The sequence below is a fragment of the Malus domestica genome, chromosome 08 (assembly GCF_042453785.1).
Source record: "Malus domestica chromosome 08, GDT2T_hap1".
Taxonomy (NCBI): domain Eukaryota; kingdom Viridiplantae; phylum Streptophyta; class Magnoliopsida; order Rosales; family Rosaceae; genus Malus; species Malus domestica.
In genome coordinates, this window is record NC_091668.1 from 164598 (window position 1) to 177204 (window position 12607).

Genomic DNA, 12607 nt, shown 5'->3' on the forward strand with positions numbered 1-12607 from the left:
TGGGTTTTCGGGCATGATAAGGTCATTAGACTGCATACATTAGGATTGGAAGAACTGTCCCACCGAATGGCAAGGAGGCTTCAGCGGAGGGTCGAGAAAATCAACTATTGTGTTAGAAGCGATTGCCTCGTATGGCACATGGATTTGACATGCTTTCTTTGGAGTCCCTAGATCCCAAAATGACATTATAGTTCTTGGGCGTTCACCCCTCTTCAATAGCCTGACGAAAGGTAAAACACCTCAACTTGATCACTACATCAACGACTGTCAGTACAATATAGGGTATTACTTGACAGATGACATCTACCCAAAATGGGCAACACTTGTCCAAGCAATTCCAAACTCTGCGAATAGCACGGTGAAAGATCATTAGCGAATCGGCAAGAGGGTGGAGTCGAGAAAATTTAAACTCCATCATGATGTCTTGCACCATATTACACAACATGATTGTGAAGGATGAGCGAAGCCCTCCTCTCCCCGGAGCAAGGCCCCTGCTTAGGAGGCCACAACAAGAGGAGAAGGGGGAGCCGAAGAAGGAAAAGCACCAAAGCGGACCAAGTTTGGTAGCGAGAGGATAGAGATGGGTATATTGATAAAGAGAGTCCAATGACGACCAAGACGATCCAAATAGGTCAAGAAGGGCTCGTGCAAAAATATATTATGGGCCTAATTTGTCTTTCAATCCAAGAACTGGTAGTATCCCTTTAAATGAGTACATGAGGTGCTATAGAATGATACGTTCCCGTGCCACAAACAAGTACCTACAACGGGATCTTGTTACACATCTTTAGGTCAAAAGAAGTATGAAGTAGGTGTTTAAGTTTTATGTTGTTAAATGTTTTTTAAAATATTGTTTAAGTTTCATGTTGTTAAATGTTTTATTTTTATGTTCTATAATTTTTATGTTGTTTAATGTTATTTAATGTTGTTTAATATTGTTTAATGTTGTTTCATGTTACTTAATGTTATGTAATGTTTAATGGTTTAGGAAGTAATAGGGAAAAAAAAGAATTTTTACAATTTTTAAAACAAAATTTTGTTTAAAAAAAATTCAAAAGTAACATCTAGTTGACGTTAGCTAGTTACCTTTTGTTTTCAAATTTTGGCTCGGCCCTGGGCCGACCGGTTAGCCCTTTTTTGTCCAGTGGGGCCCATGAGCCTTTTAGCATGGTCCTTGGTTGGAGATGATTTTCAAGCTATTTTCAACCTTCTGGACCTTTCGGTTGGAGATGACCTAAGTAGATAGTCGATAGAGTTCAAAAAAATAAAAAGGGCTCGGCGAGTGGAGACATGCAGAAGAGTAGAAAACGCAACGCATCAAAAGAGAGGAAATTTTTTTAATTATGATAGAAACACGAATGGTACATCACATGTTTTTATGCAAGTAATTGAAATTTTTAATTTTTAAGTTATTAATCATTAACACTCATAACCCACCATTAACACGTGTACCACTTCGACCTAGTTTGGGAGTGAGGTGCTTAAAAAAAAAGCACCTATGAAAAAAAGCTGTGAGGGTTTTAGGTGTTTGGTAAACTGAAAAAAAAGGGCTTATTTTGGAAGCTGTGAGAATAAGCTGAAATCAAAGGAAAAAGCTAAAGCTGCTATTTGTAGCTTTGGAAAACTGGCTTTTTTTCAAAGCACATGGAGCTATAGTGCTCCTTTAATGAAAGGACCCACTATCAGACTACTTTTTTTTCCAAAAGCTTTTTTACAAAAAAGTTTACCAAACGCTCTGCTGATTTATTTCACAGCCGCTTATTCTGACAGCAGTTTTTTTTCAAAACACAGTAATAAACCAGCCCTTCGTGTGTCTAAAAAATCTCTCCAAGGGAGAGAAGCAATAGATTCGTAGGGTTTGATAAAGCAGGAGCAGGAGCAGTTTAGAACTTTAGGTAGACTGAGTTTAGATGGCGGGTGGTAGCGGTGCCGCTAGGGCAAGCCGGTCGCTAATGGCGGGTGGCAGTTTCTCAGAGGCGAAAGTAATAGCAGCGAAAGTGAAGACGAAAACTTCAAAGTCAGAGTTGTGCAAGTTTCTGGGGATCCCAGAACGCTCTCGCTCTCCCACTGCACTCTTAATTTCCAAGTTCATTGGCCTCTACAACCATCAGGTACTCAGGTTAGGTTAGGACTTACTAGGGATTTCATTTCGATTCCCCTCTTTTATTATATGCTATGATATGAAATTTTCTATCAATTTATGTTTAAAATTTATGGGTTTTGATTTTGTGCCCCCTATTCATTTTTGTTTGTGCAGTATTCCTTATATATATCTTGCAATCATAGCATTAGCATAATACATTTGTTTGTTTGTTTGTCCGATTTCTGGGTGTTGTTATTTCACTTGCACCGCCGGTACCAGTATCAGTACTATGTATATGTTATATGGGTATCTAAACCCTAGGCATCGATGATTTTCCTTTGTTTTTCATTTTCAACTTGGATAATCTCCACTCCAGTCATATGCTTCCGAATGAATTATTGAATTTGGATGGTGACGCTGAATGGTGCAGAGTCCCGGTATCAAGGACCGTAATTGGGATGAGAACTTGAAGACGTTATTACATGGAAAATCGAGGGTTGGGGTCGCTGAAATCACCCGATTGCTCTCCCAAGAATTCACCTATTCTCGCATCAAAAGCACTGCCACATCCTCCGCCACCCCCACGCATTTGGCTGACCAGAAACTACAAGATTCCAATAAATTCAAGAAGACTAAAGGCAAGGCCTCCAAAAACAAGTAGCAACAAGATTCTACCCTGCTTCTCCATTGCAGCATCTTCCAAGTACTTTTGATTCTTCTTCACCTTCAGGACACCTCTGTTTATCTGATTCCCTCCTTAAACAGATTTGGCACATCCACTCAACCCTTTCCTTCACTTGGAATAAATGTCACTGTATTTTTCAAGACAGAGACACAATCCATATTTAGTTTCAAGATCATGCATTTTACTTGAAAGCTCGAATTTCATGACCATTCAACTTACATTGCATCCGTCAAAGAGTTCGTTTTTCCTTTTCCATCCCTAAGTCGTCTCAATGCAATATTATTTAAGTGATATTCAGTGATTAATCTTTCTTGATTGTGTATTGTATCTCTTGGATTAAGTTTTGTTCTTCTTTTAATGTTCTCATTTAGTAGTATATCATATTCGTGTTTACTAAACAATTGAATTATTGAATTATTGAATTAAGATCACATGAAAGTAACTGTTAAGAGGCCGCTTGAAGACCATTTCAATTTTAGTTTTTAGTTCTAATTTTTTTTTGCTAGACACATAAGAAAAGTACTTGGGATAAATGCGGAAAAGTGAAGTTATTTTTTCCCCAATACAAATACGATCCAGTTGTAGAGCTTGCTGGGCACAGGCAGGGAGTGAGTTTACCAAAATGCAATATGAGGTCTTTTGATGATCCAAATTAGCTTAAGGCAACCGCAATAAAATGTAGCCCTTCTCAGAATGTGAAGGGTTTAGGGTTTTGCATAAGCTGCTGAGGAGTTAGTCAACGATCTGCCAGAGTTTAGTTTAACAACATGGGCAGGTGGCGGTTCCAACCAATTCAAAATCGCCAGAGGACTGCTACTTGAACCATTTTCAGCTCTCCTACAGGAATGCTGCTGCTGCCCATGAGACCAGAAGGTCTCCATTTTGACGACTTTGAAAGGGTGAGGCACCACATTTCGGAAAACCAAGTGGTTCCTTGAAGTCCAAATCCGCCAGCAGAGAATTAAAAGCTTGCAATGGAGAGTATAGGAATCAGTCTAAGTATCAATAGGATTACTCCACAAGGCCGAGGAGACCCAATCAATAAAGCTCATATCAGATGAAGGGGACAAGCTAGAGGAAAAATGAAGGGTTGAATGAATGACAGTGGAGGAAATGTCTATGAAATAAAACTCAAAACTGAAAACAAGTTTACAATTTTAGTTGTTTCCAACTTTAATGTTGTTAGGGAAATTTTATAACCCAGTTATCTTAACTCTACACCCAACTGAAAAGTTGTATCTACTAAACTTTCAAGTTTATCCTTAAATAAATAAATAAGAAAATGAAAAATTAGAATTAGATGCCTTGTTTTAGACATTTATAAATTAAACATCTATTACTTTCCAACTTTTGATTAAAGGAAAAATTACATATGGAGTACACTTTTAATACCTAATTTTATATTGAGACAACATTTCTTAAACATTTAAAAAAGAGACAAAAGTTTAAGGGAAATTTTATTTAAATTCATCTAACCTATTTATACACCCATCTAACCCAACTTACTCTTTGCACCCATTTTGATTTTTAGCTAAACTATTAATATCTCTTTAAACCCAAATTTAATACATAATATACCCCCATAAACCCAATTCAATATGTAGAATTATTTTTACACCTATTGGATTTTTAACTCAGAAGCTACCGTAGCAGGCTGTGCCACTTGACTGCTGAATAGTTACCGCCAAATAAGCTCATAGATTCTTCAACAGAGCTAAGGATAAATTTGTTGGTTTTTCAATGTAATCGAAAACTTAAGCTGCTAATGCGTGAGCTAAGAATTATAAATCACGAATGTTCGTTCTCTCTAGTAGTTTATTCAACACTTGTTTTGTATGCTTTGTATGCATAATTAACCATGTTGATGCACAAATCCGAAGGTCTTGAAACAACGTAAATCCGACCGTGAATCTGCAAGAAAGTAAAGAACACAAGATATATCATGGTTCACCCCAATGTTTGGGCTACGTCCACACTGATGTTGATATAGTTTCACTCTAAATGGTGAATATATAAGAAGGCTAGAGGCAGTGTGCTCTCTAGCCTATTTTCTGTGTGCTCTCTTCCTATGGCCTAAGACTTGGCCTCCCTTAATGAGGAGAGTGAGAAGTCCTTTTATAGAATAAGGGCTCCTCACTTATTACATATTTGCCCCTTCATTCATTACATAATTACATTTGAGTCCCCCGAGTATTTATACGAAGTCTAACGAAGGCCCTAAGTATGGTATAAACAGTAGTCCCTCAAATCTTCAGTCAAAAGAGTCTTTTGGCTGGATACTTTGAATTTCAGTCCATGTGTAGGCTGAAGTAACTAGATATCGTCTAGAACTGATAATCGATATGAGGTGGTGCTCAATCTGAAATGATGTTCAACTAGAAGTAGCACATGTTGCAAGGCTGCTTGGTTTGTGGCTTATGTTGCCTTGGTTGGCTCAACTTGTAGCGTTGAAGGTGAGAGAGTCCTTTTTATAGAATAAGGGCTCGCTCCTCAATACATGAATGATAGGCTAGAGTTGATGCTCTCTAATGATGGTGAGGGAGTCCCTTTTATAGAATAAGGGCTCGCTCCTTAATACATAAGTGATGGGCTAGAGTTGAGGCTCGCGACGATGCGGTTGCTTAGCAGGCGGCGATGCCATCTAATGATGATGAAGGAGTCCCTTTTATAGAATAAGGGCTTGCTCCTCAATACATAAATGATGGGCTAAGAGTCTCTCTCTAAAGAAGGTAAGGGAATCCCTTTTATAAAATAAGGGTTCGTTCCTCAATACATGAATAATAGATGCTCTATATATAGTACATTATAAACAATGGGTTAAGTCCCTTAAGTATTTTTCATGAGGCCCAGTTGCGGAAGCTCAATATATGGTACATAGTGTAGTCCCCCAAGTCTTTAATTAATAGAGTCTGTTGGCTGGAGACTTCAAATTGAATCCATATATGGGCCGAAGTGACGGTTGTTCGGAGGCGGTATTTGTATACCCTGCACTGAAGCTTTGCAAGTGATGCTTTGAAGTTGGAGATTTTGTAAATGAAGCTTTTGAAGCTGGAGTTCTCGAAGCTGGAACTCTGTAAATTAAGCTTTCGAAGCTGATTGACATGAGTGGTACTCATGAATGTTTATGTTGATTGACATGAGTGATGCTCATGAATGTTGACATGAATGATGCTCATGAATGTTTATGTATGATTGACATGAATGATGCTCATGAATGTTTATGTATGATTGACATGAGTGATGCTCATGTGTAATTTTGGAGTACTAGACGTACTTTTGATCACCTGGTTGGTGATAATAGAGGCAGGCTGCCGAATAATTTTGAAGTACTGGACGTACTTTTGATCACCTAGTTGGTGATAATAGCAGCAGGGTGCCGAATAATTTTGGAGTACTGGACGTACTTTTGATCACCTGGTTGGTGATAATAGCGGCAGGGTGCCGAATAATTTTGGAGTACTGGGCGTACTTTTGATCACCCGATTGGTGATAATAGCGGCAGGGTGCCGAATAATTTTGGAGTACATGACGTACTTTTGATCACCTGGTTGGTGATAATAGTGGCAGGGTGCCGAATAAATTTGAAGCCATAGAGCCTGGCTTTTTTGGGCATATAGGCCTTCGCCCTCCACATAACATTCCAACCTTTTCTTTTTTTTTTTTTTTTTTTTTGGCATGCTGCCTTCTTTCTTTATTTATCCTCTGATAGGGTTATACAGATGTCTCCGAAAGATAAGAAAAATAAATCACATCATTCAAAAATAAATCCGACCATCTGCTCAATGGGTCACGCCCATAATTCCCCTTTCTGCATGCCATCACCACCGCAATTATGTCTGCTACTTTTCTATCTTCTTTTGCTTTCTGCTTTTACTTTCTGCTTTTACTTTCTGCTTTCTACTTTTGTTTCCCACTCCATTTCCAGACATCATTTTGCTTTTTCTTTTCTCTTTCCACTGCGCCTCTCTCTGTCTCTCCACCTCCACCCTCTCTGGCAGACTTGCTTTTGCTTTTGTTTTTTCTCTGCAACTTTGTTGTTTTTGTCTTTCCTCTGCATGTGGCAGATTCATCGCAACGAGTTTCAGGTCAAAGATAACGACGTCTTCAGCGCCGAGATCATCGGAACCGCCAAAATCCCAGCCGAGGAAATCGCCATCGGAAAGCCCATCTCTAACCAAAACCTGCTGTGAAAAGTTCTAATTGATATAAGCAGCCTCGACACTCAACGAGTAAGCTGAATTGATATCATCCTTAGCTTCAGGCAAGGGCTCCTGAGAGGTTTCATGGACCGAAAGCAAATCCAATTACGACCCATCACGTTTATCAAAGAACAATTTGTTCCCAACTTTCTGAACCACAATATCCCAAGAGTAAACTTGTTGAGAGTTGTACCACATGAAGAGAAGGAAGTAGCTGCTGGGTTTGAATGGAAGCTAGAGATGTTGAGACTTGTGGTGGCGGCAGCGAATGAGGCTCTGGTGGTGGCGGTGAAGCAGCCTCTGACCATTTGGATTTATTGATAAAATTGAGTTTTATTATTAATTTCATTTTGTATTTAATAGTAATTATGCAATACGATAAACTAGACAATTAACATTTTAAATTTTAAATTAAATGTAAAAAGAGATTACATGGATTTAAATAAAATTAAATAAAATTTCCCAAAGTTTAAACATCTGAAAGATGATGCCATTAGTTTTTTTTTCCTAGAGCGTAGGTTACCAAAATACCCTTTATAGTGTATTTTTTCACACTTCATCTCCTTCTCTCTCTTCACTCACTGTGTTTCTCTCATAACTGCCATCACCGGCTCTGTGGTTGTAGTTTCCTTCGCCAGTTTCTACCAAACCGTACCACAGACGCAGCCCCTTTGACATTCATAGCACTTTCCCTGTAAATTAATCACTGATCGTCCCCAATTGCTCCATCAATTTCTTCGATAAGAGATTCTATGGCTTCATATGATTTTTCTCTCTCTAACAAGCAAAAGCCAAAAGCAATGCAATGCAATATGCAATTTAACCAACAACCAAAAGCAATGCAATGCAATATGCAATTTAACCAACAACCAAAAGCCCAATGCAATCTGCAATTTCTCTCTCTCTCTCTCTCTCTCTCATAGTAAAAATCATACGATCATTCCCAATAGCGTAATGCAATATGCAATTTAACCAACAGATAAAAACAAAAGCCACCGAATTTTCTCATTTTAAAATGTTTAAAAAGTGTTGCCTTAATATAAAAAACAAAAGCCGCTGAATTTTCTAGAATCCACCGAAATTTCTCTCCGTCTAACACTATATGTAATTTTTTCAAAAAAATGCATATCCCTTTTTCTCCGTTCTCCCCTCATATCCCACCTCGACCTTCTCCTCCATCGGACTCTAGCAAATTAGCAATAGCATAGCATCTGGGATCCTCATAAGAGAGGAACTTGAGGATGTGAGGGAAGGGATCAGGAAGAATTGCTAGTCTTATGATGTGGCTGTCCACTTCATAAGACTCTAGCAAATGCCACCTTGACTTTACTTCATTAATTTGTTTTTGGCATTTCAATTTAGAATTTAGCTTTCTAATTTATAGATCAATGGATGAATAATAAAATAATTATTTTTATATAAAAAGATATTTAATGGTATTGGTAATGATACTGTTATGCAACGCTTTCAAAACATGAAAACGATTCGAGGAATATTGTAATATGTTGTATGAAAAACTTTATGGATTAATATATTAGTGTTTTGTTCAATAAATTCTTGAGATTTTTAATTGTGACTTTATTGTTTAAGGATGCCCATGCTCATATAAATATCTGGCTTCGTCCCTGGCTACAGTGGAACTTGTTAGGAATTGGACACTTGAGTTCAAGGAATATTATATTCAAATGCAAGCTGCCAAAAGAAGCCAAGCACCTCTTCCTTCACAAGTAACTCGAGCTACCTTTGCCTTAACCTGTGCGGTGCCTTGACTTTTATGCTTCATGAAACCTTATGCATAATTATTTTGTCTTGGGAGACTTACTTTATGAGACATTGGGTCTTAAAGCCTTCAGCGTTTTGCTTCTCTTGGGTTAACTTCAAGATCCTTTTGTGTTATTTTCTCAGTAGTTTTCTAGTGTTGAATATGTCCCACTCGACCTTTACTTTACATTCAGTTGTAACATGTGGGACTCTTTATCTCCTTCTACTTATATACCTTTATCGGTTTAACTTTCATATTTGCATGTGAAGGTAAATGATGACGGGATAATTCTTGACATAACAATAACTGATCAAGTGTTTATGTGGAAAAGTAGTAGGGGCCTAACTGATAAGGTGGAAGCTGATCATGCTTGTTCTAGTGAAAAGTGCACTTACTACCAAATTGGAGATGTATTTGTTGTGAGAAGACTGGCCAGGTTCATGGTCGGTATCAACGAATATCATGCACTTTGTGTGTTCATGCGTGAATTTTATGTAGGATTGAAGTCTCATCCAATTATTTTTCATGTTCTCTTCTTCAGTATGTGATGATAATTGCAGAGAAGTTGTTATGGATCCGGCCAATGAGCTTTGGGTCTGCACAATATCTGGGCACTGTTTCGGTAGGCTTCTATCACCGGAAGAAATGGAGTCTGATGCTGTGAGTGGACATCTCCTCTGCCTTGCAATTTGTCGTCATTATACAACAATTTGTCATCAAGTTGCCCCTCAAATATGAGATATTTTCTAGTTAATATAAATAGTTAAAACTTAATTGTGTTAGGCTTAGTTATTGATAATTTGGTATGCCCCTTGAAACTCACTTTTAGTTTCACTCTGCCCCATTAATCTGAAAATGTGCTACTTAACCCCCCAAACATCAACTAGCTGTCAATTTTGTTTTCTCATTTCTTGTAAAAAAATTAAGGGTAAAAGACTGTTTACTACCTTAATGTTTCGTGGTTTTCAACATTTAGTACATCAAGTTTTTTTTGGCTCAGAGTCATACCTAAAGTGTAAATTTTGGGACAGTCTCATACATCCGTTAGTTAAACTGTTAAGTCTCCCGTTAACTGTGAAGTGGCGCCCATGTGGACACTGACTGGGCGCCACGTGTCATCCACGTTTTTTTTTTCTTCTTCTTCTTATTGCAACTTTTTTTTCCCTTCATCCTCCTTCTTCCTTCTTTTTCCTTCTCCTCCTTCTTCATCTTCTTCCTCCAAATCTGGGGAAGACCTTTTTTTTTTTCCTCCTTCTTCCTTCTCCTTCCTCCTTCTTCTTTCCTCTTCTTCTTCTTCCTCCAAATCTGGGTTGCAGATTCGGTTTTTTTTTTCTCTTTTCTTCTTTCTTCTTCTTCTTCTTCCTTCCTTCTTCCTCCTTCTTCTTCCTTCTTCTTCTTCTTCCTCCGAATGAAACTTTTTTTTTTCTTCCTCCTTCTTCTCCTTCTTCCTTCCTCCTTCTTCCTTCCCCTTCTTCTTCTTCCTCCGAATCTGGGGAAGATTTTTTTTTTTTTGTCTTCTTCCTCCTTCTTCCTCCTTCTTCCTCCTTCTTCCTCCTTCTTCCTTCCTCTTCTTCTTCTTCCTCCAAATCTGGGTTGCAGATTCAGTTTTTTTTTTTTCTTTTTTTTTCTTCTTCCTCCGACTACAACTTTTTTTTTTCTTCCTCCTTCTCCTTCTCCTTCTTCCTTCCCCTTCTTCTCCTTCTTCCTTCTTCTTCCTTCTCCTTCTCCTTCTTCTTCTTCTTCTTCTTCTTCTTCCTCCGAATCTGGGGAAGATTTTTTTTTTTCTTCTTCCTCCTTCCTCCTTCTTCTCTTCCTTCTTCTTCTTCTTCTTCTTCCTCCGACTGCAACATTTTTTTTTTCTTCCTCCTTCTTCTCCTTCTTCCTTCTTCTTCATTCTCCTTCTTCTTCTTCTTCTTCTTCCTCCGAATCTGGGGAAGATGAAGGTTTATATATATATAATTTTATTTATTTATTTTATAAATAATTTATTTTTAATTTCCACGTGGATGACACGTGACGCCCAGTTAGTGTCCACATGGGCGCTACGTCACAGTTAACGGGAGACTTAACAGTTTGACTAACGGATGTATGAAACTGTCCCAAAATGTACACTTTAGGTATGACTTTGAAACGAAAAAAACTTTATGTACTAAATGTTGAAAACCATGAAACATGAGGGTAGTAAACAGTCTTTTACCCAAAAATTAAAATGCAATAGGTGATTTGGCTAGTTGTTAGCCATGTAGTGAACAATTTGTCTCTGTCGGTTTATATAGTTGCTAATGCTTGGTCATTTCCTTTAAAAAAATAAATTCAGGAGCAGCAGCAAGGAACTGTGACAGACGAAGCATAAACCATTCCTGGGATCTGGGCGCTTTGGTAATCAAGTTGCCTTTTTGTTTTTGTTTTAGAAAAGTGGAATGTCCTTAATAATTTTCTGTTTTTGTGGCAGCAAGAGCCTATATGATGGGATATAATTGTGTTGATGAGAAAGAGCTAGAGGATGCTTTGAGGTTTGTTTGAACAGAATAAAGTCCCAGTCCCATATTGGTGGGAGTGAAATTATTGGGTCAGGCACATGGACCGCGTTACTCATGTCGCTGGCACACTCAGAAAAAATACCTTTCATTTGGCCAAACCCACCCCAAGACCAGGAGAGATATTTTAGTGTGTAAAAAACACGGCCCAGCATATCAATGTCAAAATACAAGTAGTTGGATACTTGAAATTTTTTCTCCAATCACTTGTATTATGACACTTGTTACACCGGATCATGTCCCAATATAATCGGCCATGTATATCAATGTCGTAATATAAGTGGTTGGATACTGAAATTTTTTTTTCCAACCACTTGAATTATGAAACTTGGTGCACCAAAATATGTTGGGAGAAATTTTTTCCAGAAGTCACTGAGAGGAAAGCCAGCCGTAGCCCGAAGTGGGTTGTCTTTATTCTCTTGTATTAAAATAAAAAATATGCTTCATAAAAACAAAAAAAAAAGCTTAAGCTCAACTTTGTATGCATATTACATTAGATATACTGTTGTATTGTTATGATCATCATCATCATCAGTGCCGTGAGACAGATAGAGATACAGGGTGGTTGCTGTTGCTGTCAATTTGGAATTGCAGTTAAATTAGCTTTAGCTTTGTTTTTCTTTTCTTTTCTTTTCTTTTGGGGTGTGATTCCATTCCTTTATGCATCTGTGTAATCTGATATTTCCTCTTTACTCTTTATGCAATTGTCATCTTTACTAAACTGTAAAACATGGGCATTGTTATTGCTCCACTTCTGAACTTCCCCCATGTTTATTGTTTACTAATATATTGAATCATGAAGCAATTATCATCAAATCCTTGTTGATTGATTAGCCCTCACTTTAAGCCTTGACATTTCCTTGTCGGCAATCCCAGACCCAAGAAAATGGTCACGAGCTTCCCGAGTTCACCCTTCTCAGTCCGAAACCAATATACATTACATACTGGTCGCCCGTCCTTGTATGGTTCCCCATTAATCACCCAAATTGAACCAACTAGATTGAATTGTCACAAGCAAATCAATCATCGGATTCAATCATGTCGATGTCGATTTTTATTTAGGAAGCAATCCAAAGATATATAAATTATCCAAAGCTTATTGAAATTGAATTGTATCAGTCAGTATAAAGGATTGAATTTGTTGAATACTCGATTGAATTGTACTTCAATTTAATATGTCAAATTTGAAACTTATACCAATTTTGGTATGAAAATACCACTTTACTAGTTGGTAAAATGTTGTAAATAACATTTTTATCATCCCTTCCTTGCAAAAGAGTTTTGTTTTTACTTCCAAACTTTTTTTAACTTGGTGCCTTGTTGGTAACCTGTTGCAATAAT

General features: G+C 37.7%; 1 protein-coding gene and 1 pseudogene across 1 annotated transcript; both read left to right on the plus strand.

The window, feature by feature from the left end:
* Positions 1 to 1809: 1809 nt before the first annotated feature.
* On the plus strand, positions 1810 to 3210 carry LOC103440175 (uncharacterized). The gene is made up of 2 exons (XM_008378840.4): positions 1810 to 2111; positions 2514 to 3210. Exons 1-2 carry the CDS (start codon positions 1911 to 1913, stop codon positions 2742 to 2744), a joined length of 432 nt encoding a protein of 143 aa, XP_008377062.1. The 5' UTR covers positions 1810 to 1910; the 3' UTR covers positions 2745 to 3210.
* A 403-nt stretch (positions 3211 to 3613) lies between these two features.
* Positions 3614 to 11368, plus strand: LOC108173915 (F-box protein SKIP31-like; annotated as a pseudogene).
* Positions 11369 to 12607: the final 1239 nt, after the last annotated feature.